This window comes from Acanthopagrus latus, chromosome 6 (assembly GCF_904848185.1).
Source record: "Acanthopagrus latus isolate v.2019 chromosome 6, fAcaLat1.1, whole genome shotgun sequence".
NCBI classification, from domain to species: domain Eukaryota; kingdom Metazoa; phylum Chordata; class Actinopteri; order Spariformes; family Sparidae; genus Acanthopagrus; species Acanthopagrus latus.
This window is the reverse complement of record NC_051044.1, coordinates 9,417,418-9,433,522: the sequence shown is the minus strand read 5'-3', so window position 1 is coordinate 9,433,522 and position 16,105 is coordinate 9,417,418. Positions and strand designations below refer to the sequence as shown.

The 16,105-nt window shown below is 40.0% G+C and overlaps 2 protein-coding genes and 1 pseudogene across 4 annotated transcripts; all 3 read right to left on the bottom strand.

The window, feature by feature from the left end:
* Positions 1-7,188: 7,188 nt before the first annotated feature.
* Positions 7,189-9,664, bottom strand: LOC119020941 (probable N-acetyltransferase camello). Of its 2 annotated transcripts, none has more exons than XM_037100756.1 (2): positions 9,481-9,664; positions 7,189-8,270 (listed from the first exon to the last, which is right to left on the bottom strand). In XM_037100756.1, the coding sequence occupies exon 2, from the start codon at positions 8,256-8,258 to the stop codon at positions 7,587-7,589; it is 672 nt and encodes a 223-aa protein (XP_036956651.1). In that variant the 5' UTR covers positions 8,259-8,270; positions 9,481-9,664; the 3' UTR covers positions 7,189-7,586. The 2 variants fall into 2 exon arrangements, with proteins under 2 accessions (XP_036956651.1, XP_036956648.1); XM_037100753.1 differs by lacking the exon at positions 9,481-9,664 and adding an exon at positions 9,137-9,471.
* Positions 9,665-10,124: 460 nt separating this feature from the next.
* Positions 10,125-14,876, bottom strand: LOC119020942 (probable N-acetyltransferase camello). 2 transcript variants are annotated; one of them, XM_037100758.1, is made up of 2 exons: positions 14,808-14,876; positions 10,125-11,305 (listed from the first exon to the last, which is right to left on the bottom strand). In XM_037100758.1, exon 2 carries the CDS (start codon positions 11,291-11,293, stop codon positions 10,622-10,624), a length of 672 nt encoding a protein of 223 aa, XP_036956653.1. In that variant the 5' UTR covers positions 11,294-11,305; positions 14,808-14,876; the 3' UTR covers positions 10,125-10,621. The 2 variants fall into 2 exon arrangements, with proteins under 2 accessions (XP_036956653.1, XP_036956652.1); XM_037100757.1 differs by lacking the exon at positions 14,808-14,876 and adding an exon at positions 11,925-12,064.
* On the bottom strand, positions 13,335-14,042 carry LOC119020943 (annotated as a pseudogene).
* Positions 14,877-16,105: the final 1,229 nt, after the last annotated feature.

Genomic DNA, 16,105 nt, shown 5'->3' with positions numbered 1-16,105 from the left:
TTTCTCCAGCTGTCGTCATCATCCGGTGTTTCTATGAATTCATAAGGAAGTCATTTAGATAATTCTTCAGAAACATATCAACCGTCCGGTGATTCTATGAATTCAAAAGTAAGTCATTTAGATAATTCTGCAGAAGCGTATCGAAGACGGAGACAGACATGCCCGAACCCAATATCTGTGACACTAAACATTGCATTTTGCCTGCCAAAGGTCAAGACGTATGGACACGAGCAAAGGTCCGTCATTATTGATCCACACTCTATCCATCAAATTCACTGAGAGAAAGAGTTTCTGCTCCTCAGCGTGTTGAGGTTTGAGTTCCTTAAAGTGTTTTTTGGTATCTTTTACCTAAGATAAGATAAGATTACATAAGATGTTCATTATCGATCCCTCTTAGGAGAAATTCACAGGTAACACAGCAGAGCAGAGGGGAAAAGTAGCAACGCAAAAAAAATAGAGACAGTAATAAAGATATATTTCAAGAATAAAATAATAATTTGAATGAAAATATAATGAGAACTATTAGAATAAAGATAAACATACTGTATACAGTAGCTGACTCTGTGTGAACACGACGTGTGCTATAGAAAATGAAATGTAACTGTGCAAATGTGCAATTTAGGGTTCCTGAGATATTTAAATAACAACAGAACAAGAAACAAACAGTCCTTAAGTGACAGTGAAGTTTATGGTTGGGTCCTTCATCAGTGGAGAAAGGAGGTGTTTGAATACTGAATGTGATTAGGAGCATTGATAAATATCTCTCCTCCAGATTGGACCCTCTAATGTGAACGATTTTTTTTTAAAAAATCCTGTTTCTTCAAATGTTCTGCAAGTTACAAAGCAAGATTCAGTTCAATTTTAAGTGTTGTGTGCGTCCACACAGACTGCACGCCTGCAGCCTCACAACTCCACCTGTTAGCATCTTTGATCCGTGATTCCTGAACGCATTCTGAAGTCTCCGTCTTGATTTTACCATCTCTCTAACGGTGCAGTTCATCTATGATCTGGCCTCTGAGGAAGCCAATAAAACAGGCTTAATTTCTTTATTGTCAATAAACTCAAGGTAATTGTTCAGTTCTTTAACCAACACAGTTTGAAATGTGTTCAGCAACCTCAGGCTGCTCAGTTCAGAGAGAAAGTTTCATAATAAGTGCATCAAAATTGTGAAATGTGTGCTTCATAAGCATTCTCTTAGTCTTATAAAAATATTGAGTTTGGAGACAGTAAGCTGTCGTGACGTGTAAACTTTGAAGGGATGCTACTGGCTGATTCAGTGTCATCACTTCCACCTCCACAAGGCACCCAAGTCTTTATTTATTCCCTCTCTTGAGCGAAGATTTCTGACCAGTGTTGGAGCATTTTAGACACACAAGTCCACTTCTGTAATTAATTACCCCCTCACTGTCTCAGGATCAGAGAGCACTTCATATCTCATGTTTTGGATGTTGAGCTGCAGACAATCTGCCCTAAGTGTTTATTATATTTTGTCTTTTACGTCTAAGTTATGGCTAAGTAACACATTTTTTTCAAATTATAGGTTTGATCCAAAATGAAAAACAAAATCTGGTCCAGACTTATAGTATTTACAATATTAATGAGGTGTTAAAAATATACTCAGAATTACTGATTTCTCTCCATAAGTGAATAAACGAGCTGACGAAAATAAGTTCCCGCGAACCCTGTTTGATGTTAGAAAGGTGGCAGGGTCTGCCACATATAAACAGTGTGTGTTGCCTCCTGAGATCAGTTTGTTTATTCTGTTTATCAATGCATGAAAACAAAATTTGTTTGGGCATAAAGGAAGTCAGTCAAACAAGATCTTCCCCAGATCTGCATAGTGCACCTTTAAATACTGTTGATATTTGTAACTTATTTACATATAATTTGGACCATAAACAGTGTTTGGTTGTTGTATTCACTTACAGAGCCTCATTTTTTTAAAAAAAGAAAAACATTATTATCAATACATATCCTCCAGGGTGAAGCTGCCCACTGGGCTCTGACTGCCCTGTTACTCCTTCTTCTTCTTCACTCATTGTTCTTCAGGTAAACTGGCCGCATGGTTTCTGCGGCTGCACAGTATCTCTGGCGTATCAATAAATGTACAGCATGTGTTTTTCCCCTTTTTGGATAATATCACACAGTAACGCATGCGGTGTGTTGACTCTCATGCGTGTACTTTAACAGTACAAACTTCGATGTGTTTGTCCCCTCGGGCCTGTTCGACAACTGACACAGATTCAATATTGCCATCTTGTTTGGCTTTTTCACAAGTGCTGAACCCAAAGCCTTTGATGGGGCAGAGAGAGCACACAAACACACTGCCAAGTGTTATAACAGAGGCAGGATTAACTTTACCTCTGCTTTCCCAATCGCACTCTTTGCTTTGGAGAGCTGCCAAGTGTCATTCACCTGAAATGTGTGTAGAGATAAACTCAAAACAAGTGTCATGTGTTGGCTTTGTGGGTACACGGATGTGTCGACGGGGGTGTCGGTAGATCAGAGGGATGGATTTTTAAAGGGTAACTCCATCAATTTTATTCATTTAAGTGTGTTTGGAGGTAAGAAAAAAAAGTTTTTCGTGTCTCGAGAGGATGTCACTGGTTTAGAGTAATGTAGGCGCCAGGTTCTGAAAAGCAGTCAGCTGCATTCTTATAACTCTCCTGTGCAAAAGATCAGAATTTATATGGCAGAACCAGAGATATCACCTCTTTTATTCCACATATTCATCCGCAATGCAACACAGCCTCTGAGTGGCATCACTGGAGGCAATTTATCACATAACATGCAGTTCCTCTGGAGCCACACAAGACTTGAAATTACTTTTTATTTTTATTTTTCTGTCTCAAGTGGAGAAAGCAGACACAACAATCAATTAATTGCTAATTAATTGCTCTTTCCAGAAAACACATAAAATGAGTCAAAGATTCAAATGAAGCCTTTGATTTAGACATTTATCAATTGTTTCCACAGAAATGTTGATCTAGATTTAAAAACCTGACTGGTAAGCCCATTCTTCATTTCCAAAAACATTCACTGCATTTAAAGGAATAGTTCAACATTTTGGGAAATGCATTTAACCACTCTCAAAAAAATTTGAATTGAGCCACTATCTGCTCACTCCCATGCTGATGGAAAGTCATGTGAAGTTTCGTAGCCCAAAACGGCAGCATTCTCAAAAAAATGACTGAAGTAGATGGAGACTTGTTTTAAAATGTAAAACAACAGCTAAAAAAAAATGGGGTGTACGCTAATGCTTTTGGCTCAGCGGCTACAGTGAAGAGTTCATGCTAAAATGATGTCAATAATGTCTTTTAAAATCAGTTTGGGATCTCTGGGCTTTCACATACTTGAATTTTGCCAGATGTATGGAAGAGCCCTGTCATTGGCTTCTTTTTTCATATGTCCATGTGGATACTTCAGTTGGTAGGGAGAATTCTGCAAAGCTGTTTTCCCGCCTGTTTCAATAAAATGCTGTTTCGGCCCACCTTAACCCCTATATTAAACATTGAACTGAATTAACACCTTTCAAAAAAAGTCAATAAAAGCTGAAGGATATTGTAATGCTAAAATTGATACCAAAGATGTTGTATTGAATTGCAGGTATATCACTCTTGTACGCTAAACGTGAATCCACAGCAGCCAGTTAGCTTAGCTTAGCACAAAGACTGCAAACAGGGGGAAATGGCTGATCTCGATCCATCCTGTAATTTCTATTCTTTGGTTGTTAAATGGGTTAAACAAACAAACTATAACATGTTTTATTGGTGGGATTTAAGTGCTAGTTGGTGGATTTTGTCAGCCAGGCTGTGTGTGAGCTGTGTTGCCATGGGTTACGCATTCTATACACCTACTGTCTGTGTAACTGTCAGACTGGAAGTATGGAAAATCGACCAAATGTCGTCCAAGTTGGAAAAAAACTAAAGACTGAACATGTTGAATCTGACCAGACATCCTACAAACAATCCCAAAGGAAGGACAGACGGTCGCGGCAACGCCAAACAAAACATCTGCGTTTCTGTTTGTCGGAGTGTTTGATTGGTGTGTAATGAGCTCGAACTTTAACCAGAGCGTCCGCGCCGTGTTGTCATAATAACCAGAACTGTTCAAACGTTTTTTACCGGGAAGCGATGTGTTCATGTGGGCTGATCGAGAAAACAAGTTCACAGAGACTTTATAGTCGAAGCAACAACATTGGGGAACCACAGTTAAAACATTGATTAAAAGGCCGACTGGATCAAATCAGAGGTTTTTCCATTTGGTAGTAAATAAGTTAATATAGCGCAGGATGGAGCCGGCAGCCATCTGTCCTGCTGAGTGAGTTGTTGACTGGTCTCTCTGCTGGTTGAATCAATCAGCACAAAAACACACGTGGGATAGGCATTTGTGTGTGTGTGTGTGTGTGTGTGTGTGTGTGTGTGTGTGTGTGTGTGTGTGTGTGCTTGTGTGTTTTTCCCAGCTCGAACCCATGGGGCACTTTGAGAGGTTGGTCTCTTGTTTTGTACCAAAGCGTGAACTGTTTTGGAAAATGTTACGCAAGGTTACGAAAGAACAACATCTTGGTTGGTATAAGCAGAAAAAAAGTAAAAGAATTAGCAGTAAAAGTACTCTTTATACTTCAATTATAAAAAAGTAGCAGTACTCCCTGCCCCCTGTTGGAGCCTTATTAACATTACTGGTTGATGATGATTATTTATGTTATCTTGACCACCTAGCATTTTAATCTAACACAAAAGATGGTTTGTATGGAACTTAAAATGAGAATTACTAGATAATAAAGCTGCTGAAGAGTAAAAAATGCTAATTTTCCTTCATTAAATTTAGAAGAGCAAAATAAAACAGAAGCTTAAAGTAGAGTAGATTAAGTTAAAATACCTCAAAACTGCAGCATTTAAACGTAAAGTTACTACACCGCTGCTGCTTTATACTTCCGTTCCACCAGATTTTGAGCCAAATATTGTACTTTTTACTCCACTACATTATTACTTAAGTTACTAATTACTTTGCAAAGTATTGCTGTATCAGAGACAAAGTGGGGCAAAATAAATAAATCAATTTTATTTGCAATTGGATTAAAAAAAAACTGATTCCAATGATAATCAGAAAAATTAATAACATCCCGAATGAGATAATGGCCAAGACTGATAATCACTCAACTATAATTCAATTTTACTTGCACTTTTTTATACTTAAGTCCATTTATTGCCAGAAAAATACTTTTGATACTTCTGAAGAACATCTAATATCCGATAAGAACTTCTTAATATCAGATATTTCTATAGTTGACTTTTATTTAGCCCAAAGTAATTTTGTAACACGATATCTTTACTTTACTCAAGTCAAATGACTTTGGAGTATTTTTTACAACACTGCCCACAATACACTGAGATTATCTATCTCAGTGTGGGTTTCCCATCCTGTGAATACCGGAACATGTTTTCAGCTCAACAACTGCTGATAAAGCAAGAAATCATCATCCGGCAGCATCTTGTCTCCACATGATTAACATTCAGGTGTCTTTTCACCAATAAATGTGCATCCTCAGAGATGGTGCAGCCATCTCATGCAGTTCAAATGTGGGAGGAACAGAAGAAACCACCTCCCAGTGGTGGAGTCAGAAAACTACATGCCACAATATTCCTCCACAATGACGAGCTGTATGTATCACAGTGGCAGTGGTGGAAGGAGGAGGAGTACTGTGCTTACAGCGAAGAAACACTCTACTACTACACTACTATTGTAATGCAAAGGCAAAGTAGGGCAGAATTGAACTAGTTAATTTTCTGGCAGTCTCATCGAAAATAACATTGATCATGAAAATCAGCCATTGGTCGTAGTATATACACTATGAAAAGTACATATATGTAAGTATTTGTATAATTTACTGATGCTTAAGTAGAAAATTACTTTTGACTTGATCTCATGTACGGTTCATATAGTATTTTCACCTTCCTCAAAGTTAAATTTAGCAGTATTATTACTTTTACTCAGTTATGACTTTTAGTTACTTTTCACGTCACTGTCTACTATTGGGGGGTTCAGTCTGTAACAGCATTGTTTATCTCAGCATGATCACATCTTATAGGTCAAATCTGAATCTGCAAAGTAATTAGTTATAGAAATACTCTTACGAAAGGCACTAAAAAATGTACTTTGGGACAGTAGTTGGGTATATGTACTTCAGTTACATTCTTCTGGTACATTAGACTTGGACATCATCGCCACACATACATCAAGTACTTGAACTGAGTCAGAATCAATGGCTACCATACAGAAGGCAGTAGTGGCTCACATCACAGACAGGTGCTGCAGGGTTGTGTAGATTAATGGCACCATCTAGTGTTTACCTTTACAATGACCAGCCCTTCCTTTTCATAGATACGGTAATATTTACCTCACATTTGATAAATTGACTTCATCCAGATTACTGAAGAACATGATGTTCTACAAAGCTGTCAGGTAACAAACTGAGTCAAGGTCAAAGTCGACTGACTGCTGACTCAACTGCGATGGCTTTGGGGACATTTAAACAGAACAGAATTGTGGGTTATAGATAAAACTCACTGTAATGTATAGTATGGCATTACAGTACACTCACTATACAGTATATTGTATAAGTATTCAATAAACTGTGGAAGAAGTTGTTTTAATGGTTCAAATGCCTGACACACCCATAGTTCACTCACACACACGTTTTTTCTTTGTAAGACTTATCACCTGATTATTGTACAGTAAACTACAAACACTGTGCTGTCTGTAAAAGGGCACTCAAAGCATGTTAGTGTTGGAAAGTATTTGTAAATCATTCAGCGGTGTGAAAACTTTAGTGGTGTTTTTTTTTTTTTTCTTGCTTCATCTGTCTGACAACCATTTCAGGTTCTGATTTATCATTTGCAAAATTAAACCACAGCAGGTGAAACTCTAGTTTTTATAAAAAACAATCAACAGTCAGTGAGTTCTGACTTCAGTGAGTTCTGAGAGGAAGGTCTCTCAGTACATATAGCTGTTTGCTATCATCTGATACTTGGTGTTTTGTTTCTCTTCCAATTTTTTTGTTTATAACTAAAATAAGTAAGTAAATGCTGAAATAGAGAGAGTGTACAAACAATAGCTTCAGCAAGGGCTTCACAATGTGGAATAAAAGAAATCACATTGAGATTATTTAGAAAGATATTTGGATTGCGGTTGGATTTGTGATTAATGACATCACAATTTTTATTTTCAAGGTAAAAACATTAAAAGACTTGCTAAACATCCCACAAATACATTCAGCAAAACCAAAAGGCTGTTTGGGTGATTCATACTTACATCAATATGGTGAATATTTGATATTTTGATTGTGATCTGATTCATGATTTGTAAGAAAAAAAAAAATTAAAATCACGATGATGTGAATTTTGTTTAGGTCAGCACCAAACAATCATGTTTTCTATAACTGGAAAACAAGATTTGTAGGCAAGGATTATATATGGATTAATTGCAGTTATAATTTGGGTAAAACATCATCGATTCATGGGCTTAAATCACTGATAAAGAGGAACATAACAGGAACGTCACCGTAGCTGTTCAGTGTTATTCCAGACCTACAGCTGTTTCTTCATTCTAAACACTGTGACCCTGGCAAGCATTAAGATCCAAGAGTAAGCTGATGATTTGTTGTCATACGGGACCAGGCTGAAGCCCAGTTTCTTGTACAGAGCCACGGCAGCTTGTGTAGGGGAGCTGGTGCTCAGCACCACCGCAGAAAAGCCTCGTTCCTTACAGAAGTCAAACACAGTCTCAGTCAGCCTGACACCAATGCCCATTCGTCTGCATGTTGGTGAGACGCTCATCCTGAACAGTTCCCCGTATCGTTCGTCACCACTTTGTTGACCCACCACGGCCACCATACCCACGATCTTGGCAATCCCTTCAACCTCAGCCTCTGCCACCCAGTAACAGTCGTCCGGTCTGCTCAGAAAGTTCCCAGGGATGTCCTGCATGTCTGTCTTGAGTTTATTTCTGAGGTAACCTGAATATATCGCATGGCAGCAGCAGTAGATAACGCCCACCCAGGCTCCTGGTAACACCACTGCCCCCAACACAGCGCCGAGGAGGTAGCCAGCAACACACAGAGCCAGAGTGATGGCCATGTACAGAGGGCTTAATATGGCCATTTTAAAACATGGTTGGATGAGCCCAAGGGTGGTGACGCTGAACAGGGATAACACTGTGTCCTTGTCTGAGGGACGGTAGCGGCGGATCACCAGCTGCATGACTGGAGGGAACTAGAGGAAAATAAAAAAAAGCATTAACATGTGAAATGTATGGTGTGTTAAGTTCTTAAGTGATGCAAGGAATGATTATTTTCACTATTGATTTATCTGCTGATTATTTTCTCGAAGTAGAAAACTGTGACACATGTTCGTCATAGTGTTCCGCAGCTTGAGGTGTCTTCAGACTCCTACAGATGAAAGATTTTCAGTTTACTTTCACACATGGCAAACAATCCTCACAACTGAGAAGTTGAAGTCATGGATGTGTCTGGGCACTGATCACGTGAAGTGAGTTGCAACTTGTCCTTTTACATTTTCTGCCAGAAAACAAGGTGGGGGAGCCACATTCACACATCCTGCACCAATTCTCTGTATCCTCCTCTGTGTGGCTATAAGTGGCTTTTTGGCGGGGGTTTCTTGTTGGGGGAGCTGAATCTCGACGTCTAACGATGAAATCCACCTCTAGGCTATTGTAGTTTCTAGAGAAGGTGCGCTCGATTTGCTTACCTAGCAGTCCAGGAATTATATACATATTATTATTTAGTATTTCGTGCGCCCGTTATAGCTATATTGTGGCCACAATTTAATTTTTCTTTTTTTTTTTTTGGACCATGGAATGGATAACCCGGCAGCACGGAGCGGGGGCGTGTCGGTCTGATGGTGTTCAATGTGATCAGAGTGATATGGCACTGAGTGTGATAACTAAACAGATCGTCACTCAACAGAATACGGAGGAATGTCCCACAATGCAACAACAGTCACGTAGTAACCGGTCGTCTCATATCACGGAAAAAAAAATACCGCAGTTATGGAGAAGTCCGTCATTATATCTGTCCTACCGACTCTTCCTCACAGTTCGGTCCGAAAAACAGACTTACCAAGTTTTTGTCTCCTTCCACGATTGTGTTGCTGTAGTTACTTGTCTCACGGTGACGGTCAGCACCCCCAACCGAGACTTCAGTGACCTTTCCCCCAGAAAACGGCTTCCCTCCCGGGGAGTGCGAGAGTCAAACAGCGTCCAGTTAGTTTAATGATGGCGACCGTGTAGTTGTGTCATTTAGAGCGGAAAACGTCACTTTGTCACTTTCCAGTATGTTTGGTGGGTTAGTATCTCAATCACAACACATTATAAACAGTCAGCAGGTCCCCTTGTTCATTACGTTTAGATTAACAGGGGGAAACATTTTGAAGAACACACGGACGTCATCATCGTGACGCGTACCGTGACGCCTCTTTACCCCTCGAGACCACCAGCACGTGTCCGCTCTGTTGATATATGTCCCCCTCTGGTCTATGCATTAACTTCCACCTGGACCGCTGCCTGCCTGTCTGCTCCGTCCCGGCTCCGGCAGACACACGGGACTCTTGGCGGAAGGCGGAACGGGACGCACAGAGCAGACAGGAAGTCACGGACCAAAACAACGACGGAACATCCGGTTAATTTTCAAAATAAAACACCCTCGTGTTGACCCCAGCACAAACATCTCATAAGAGACAAATACAAGCTTTTTGGGCAGGAACCCTCATGGGCAGGTTCACATATAAACTCACTACCACGAAGGACTAACTGATTACTGAATTGTTCAAGTGGTTTGTCTAACTCTTGTTTATAAAATCACTCACCACGTTAAATTTCAATCCACACTCAGATCACTGAGAGATGTGTAACTGACTTATGGAGGTATACAACAGCCTCAGACCACAAAAAAACAAAACAAAAAAAACAGGTTTAAGTGCAAAAGTAACAAAATCAACTAACCCCTGAAAAGTAATCTGAAAAGTAATTAGCAGCTAGTAATTAGTAAGATGTAGGTGAATGCTCTATAGAAAGAAAGTCGAAAAATGCATTAGAGTAAAGTAGCTGAGTATATGTACCATTTACACACGCATATATTAAGTACTTGAATTGAGTCAGAATCAATGAATACAATAGAGTAGACATTATTGACTCACATCACAGACAGGTGCTGCAGGGTTACATATATTAATGTCGCCCTCTAGTGTTTATCTTTGCAATGAAAAGCCCTCATGTTTGATAAAGAGTGTTTTACTTAACCTTTGTTAAACTGACTTCACCCAGATTACTGAAGAACATCATGTTCTACAAAGCTGTTTGAATATTCTGAACAAGATTTGTAGGAAAGGACATCTCCATCACTACAGCACATTCTACCTTCATCAAAAAAAATGACAGGGTCTTGTGGTTTGGATAATGCCATATTGGGCCATATTACAAGTTTGATTATTTGGATTGATTGTGCAGTTATAATTCAAGTAAAGCATGATCGATTCATGAGCTTAAATCACTGACAAAGAGGAACATAACAGGAAAGTCATAGCAGCTGATCAGTGTTATTCCAGGACTACAGCTGTTTCTTCATTCTGAAAACTGTTGCCCTGGCCAGAATATACATCCACGAGGGAGCTGATGAGTTGGTATGAATCAGGACCAGACTGAAGCCCAGTTTCTTGTATAAGGCCACTGCAGCTTGCTGATTGGAGCCGGTCTCCAGCACTACTGCAGAAAAGCCTCGTTCCTTACAGAAGTCAGTCACAGTCTGAACCAGCCTGACACCAAGGCCCATCCGTCTGCATGTTGGTGCGATGATCAACCTGAACAGTTCCCCGTATCGCTCATTACCGCTTTGTTTGCCCACCACGGCCACCATACCCACAATCTGGGCAATCCCTTCAAGCTCAGCCTCTGCCACCCAGTAACAGTCGTCCGGTCTGCTCAGATAGTTCCCAGGGATGTCCTGCATGTCTGTCTTGAGTTTATTTCTGACGTAGCCTGAATGTACCTCGTGACAACAGCAGTAGATAACGCCCAACCAGGCTCCTGGTAACACCACTGCCCCCAACACAGAGCCGAGGAGGTAGCCAGCAACACACAGAGCCAGAGTGATGGCGATGTACAGAGGGCTGGATATGGCTTCATTAAAATATGGTTGGATGTGTTCAAGGGTGCCGGCACTGAACAGGGATAACACTGCGTCCTTGTCTGAGGGATGGTAGCGCCGGATCACCAGCTGCATGACTGGAGGGAACTAGAGGAAAATAAAATCAAGGATTAACGTGAAAATTATGGTGTGTTAAGTTCTCAAGTGATGCAAGGAATTATAATTTTCACGACTGATTAAGCTGCTGATTTTTTTCTCAAAAACAGAAAATTCCCTTGAAAGACAATTGTCTGTTGATTTACTGGTGGATTTATCAACTAATTTCCATGTCTAAAATGTTTGCCATGAGATTCACATTACTGTCATTATTGTTATCACTGCTTAAGAAAGAAGTTCACGCAATGACATGGTTGTAACTAAGCAGATTACATGGTGTAATGCATTCTGATGTAGAAGTAAAATTACAGACCTAAAAAAAATCATAAACACACAAACACAACACCCCAATCATGACTTTATTAAAGTAATCTGAGTGGCCTAGATGTAATTAGTTACTTCCACTATGTCTTTGCTATTCAGAGGTCCAGTTAAGATAGTTCTCACCCCAAACTAAACTGTGATTTTTGGTTTGAAGTAGGAAGAATTATTTTGATGATAAGCTCTTTGAGAATAAAATCATTAAACTCATGGAAAAAGACACTTATAAGCTGTTAAATGGTTTGACAACATGTATAAAACACAGATTTTAATTGAAAAAGTCTCTTACGTCAATCAGGTAGATTGTGAAGCTGGTCTTCGTCGAGCAGGGGTACAGTCCAACTGGCAGCAGCTCAAATGACCGTTGTGTAGAAAGTTAAAAAACATTTATGTTGAGTCGATGTACAGCCATGAAAAGATAACAAGACTTGCACAGGACACCTGCAGCCTTTATATGTTGAACTGGGTCATCGTCTTATTTCTAAAATCTCCCGTTCAGCAGAAATTCCAAACTCCGCATATCTGTGAAACCATGATGCAATTTAGCGAAGGTTGACCATTGACTCACTCAGCAGCCACTTGATCTTTTAATCTACACTTAAATCACTGACAGATGTGACATTGATTAACAGAGATATTCAACAGCCTCCAACTAAAAACATACATGTTGAACATCAACTTTATTTTGCACAGTGGTGTCAACAGGTGGGGGCCACGAGGGCCCCCTTTATCATACCTGCCACCACTCCCGATTGTCCTGGGATGTTATGTTAAATCTGGACACAGCCTTGGAGGTGGAGACCCATTCATTCCATCATTACTTTTCACATCACTGGCTGTCTACTATTGGTCTGTTTAACCTGTAACAGAGCATCATGCATTTCAACATGATCACATCTTGTAGGTCAAATCTGAATCTGCAAAGTAATCAGTAACTATAGAAATACTCTATAGAAAGGAACTCAAAAAATGACCTTGAGTACAGTAGGTGCGTATACACCAAATAGGCATAACATTGTGACCACTGACAGGCGAATGGAGTAACACTGATTTTCTCTTCGTCATGGCACCTGTTAGTGGGTGGGCTATATTTGACAGCAAGTGAACATGTTGTCCTCAAAGTTGATGTGTTATATGAAGGAAAAATGGGCAAGGGTAAGGATTTGAGTGAGTTTGACCAGGGCCAAATTGTGATGGCTAGACGACTGGGTCAGAGCATCTCCAAAACTGCAGCTCTTGTGGGGTGCGGTGTGTGTACTTCAAGTACATTCCACCATTTCTTCTGGTGATTCACTGTCAAACCGTCATGGTTTTAGGGACATTGATTTTTTTCTTGCTTCATTTGTGCCAATTGAATATTTGCACATAGTAGTTTAAACTCCAGGTTTTATGAAAACAATCAACAGTCTATCAGTTCTGACTCAGCCTTTCAGCCAAATAATGCAAAAGAGTGTTTAAATATTCAGAGAGGAGGATCTCACAGCAAATACAACTGAACAAGATTTGTAGGCAAGGGCATCTCCATCCTTACAGCACATTCTACTGTCATCAGAATATTACAATTTCTTGTAATCTGGATGATAACACATTAGGCCATATTTCTATTTCGATTAGATTTGGATTAAATGTGCAGGTATAAGTTGAGTAAAGCATGATCGATTCATGAGCCTAAATCACTGACAAAGAGGAACATAACAGGAACGTCACAGTAGCTGATCAGTGTTATTCCAGGACTACAGCTGTTTCTTCATTCTTAAGAGTGTTGCCCTGGCCAGCATTATCATCCAAGACGGAGATGATGATTTGGTGTGTTTCAGGACCAGGCTGAAGCCCAGTTTCTTGTACAGGGCCACAGCAGCTTGCTGATTGCAGTTGGTCTCCAGCATCACTGCAGAAAAGCCTCGTTCCTTACAGAAGTCAATCACAGTCTGAGTCAGCCTAACGCCAAGGCCCATTCATCTGCATGTTGGTGTGATGATCATCCTGAACAGTTCCCCGTATCGTTCGTCACCACTTTGTTTACCCACCACGGCCACCATACCCACAATCTGGGCAATCCCTTCAACCTCAGCCTCTGCCACCCAGTAACAGTCATCTGGTCTGCTCAGATAGTTCCCAGGGATGTCCTGCATGTCCGTTCTGAGTGTATTTCTGACATAGCGTGAATATATCTCATGACAGCAGCAGTAGATAAGGCCCAACCAGGCTCCTGGTAACACCACTGCCCCCAACACAGAGCCGAGGAGGTAGCCAGCAACACACAGAGCCAGAGTGATGGCGATGTACAGAGGGCTGGATATGGCGTTGTTAAAACATGGTTGGATGTGTTCAAGGGTGCCGTTACTGAACAGGGATCGCACTGTGTCCTTGTCTGAGGGACGGTAGCGGCGGATCACCAGCTGCATGACTGGAGGGAACCAGAGGAAAATAAAATAAAGCATTAACATGTGAAAATTATGGTATGCTAAGCTCTTAAGTGATGCAAGTAATGAATATTTTCATGACTGAGTCATCTGCTGATTTTTTTCTCAAAAGTAGAAAATTCCCTTGAATGACAATTGTCTCTTAATTTACTGGTGGATTTATCAACTAATTTCCATGTCTAAAATGTTTGCTATGAGATTGACATTACTGTCATTATTGTTATCAATTCTTAAGAAGGGAGTTGACCTAATGACATGGTTGTAACTAAGTAGATTACATGGTGTAATGCATTCTGATGTAGAAGTAAAATTACAGACTTAAAAAAATCATAAAGGTACAAGAACCACACCCCAGTCATGACAGTGACAGTAATCTGAGTGACCTAGATGTAATTGGTTACTTCCATTGTCTTTGCTGTTCAGAGATCCAGTGAAGATAGTCCTCACCCTAAACTAACCTGTGATTTCGAGCTTGACGTTGGAAGAATAACTTTGCTAAAGCAGCAGACATGTTATCTATTTAAACATGAACCTGTTTCTCTTTAAATTTGACCATAGTTTGACGATGAGCTTCCAGACTCTTTTACCAATGACTGCTGATTTTAAATATTGTTATGTAACTGTTGCTCTGGACATTTTTGTCTCGTATTTGAAGATAAAATCATTAAACTCATGGAAAACACACATAAGATGTTTAACAGTTTAACAACATGTGTAATGTACAGATTTTAAATGAACAAGTCTCTTACGTCAATCAGGTAGATTGTGAAGCTGGTCTTTGTTGAGCAGAGGTACGATCCAACTGGCAGCAGCTCAAATGACCGTTGTGTAGAAAGTTAAAAAATATTTATGTCGGGTCGAAGTACAGCCATGAAAAGATAACAACACTTGCACAGGACACCTGCAGCCTTTATATGTTGAACTGGGTAGTTTTGTTTACAAAATCTCCCATTCGGTGGAAATCCCAAACATTGTTTATCTGTGAAATCGTATGCAGTTTAGTGTAGCTTGAACACTGACTCACTCAGCGGCCATGTTATCTTGTTAACTTCAATATCTACACAATCACTGAGAGATGTGTAACTGACTTACAGAGATAGTCAACAGCCTCAGACCAAAATCACACAGGTTTAAGTGCAAAAGTAACAAAATCAAATAACTTTTACACAGTAGTGTCAACAGGTGGGGCCCATGAGGGGCCCTTTTATCATACAAGTTCAAGTTCGAGTTCAAGTTACTTTATTAGTACCCAGAGGTAGATTTTGTTGCAGTAGTAGAGTCCTTACACACACATATGGGAAAACATAGAGACACAAACACACATCATCCAACTTAGGACAGTGAAAATTAGGGGGGGAAAAAAAGTTTTAAAAACAGACATAATGGGTAAAATATAAATGGATAAGTAAAAAAATAAATAAATAAATACAGCAATGAGTAAATAAGTAAAAGCAACAATATCAATCATTTGTGCAAAATAAAGTAATTACTTATTATTCAGTGTAATATCTGCACGGACAAAGCTGTTTTTGTGTCTTTTTGTTTTGCACTTGGGGATTTTAAACCTGCGCCCAGAGGGGAGAAGCTGAAACTCATTGTGCCATGGGTGGGAACTGTCCTTTAAAACTGAGCCACATACGTGTTGTAGTTGTTGTGTACAGGGTCTCCACGTTGAGCTGTGGCTCACCAGTAAGCCTGCTGGACCACTTTACTATCTGGTTAAGTGAGTTTTTGTTTTTCAAAGAGAGGTTCCCAAACCAGGCTGCTAGTGTGAATAATAACACAGATTCAGTAAAAGCATGGTAAAAGAGGGTCATGATGGATTTGTCAATATGGAAGCGACTCAGTTTCCTCAAACAGAACAGAAGCCAATGTCCTTTTTTACACACTGCTTCACAGCACCCACTCCTGATTGTCCCAGGATGTTATATTAAATCTGGACACAGCCTTGGAGGTGGAGAACATTCATTCCTATGAAAGAGAGTTCTGGTTTAGTGCACGGCTATCTGCTAATGTGAGGGAATCACAGATCTCCACCTCTTAACCT

Bases quoted from the DNA above. Each gene is read 5' to 3' on its own strand.
- LOC119020942 (XM_037100758.1), bottom strand. From the start codon at position 11,293: ATGCAGCTGGTGATCCGGCGCTACCATCCCTCAGACAAGGACGCAGTG.
- LOC119020941 (XM_037100756.1), bottom strand. From the start codon at position 8,258: ATGCAGCTGGTGATCCGCCGCTACCGTCCCTCAGACAAGGACACAGTG.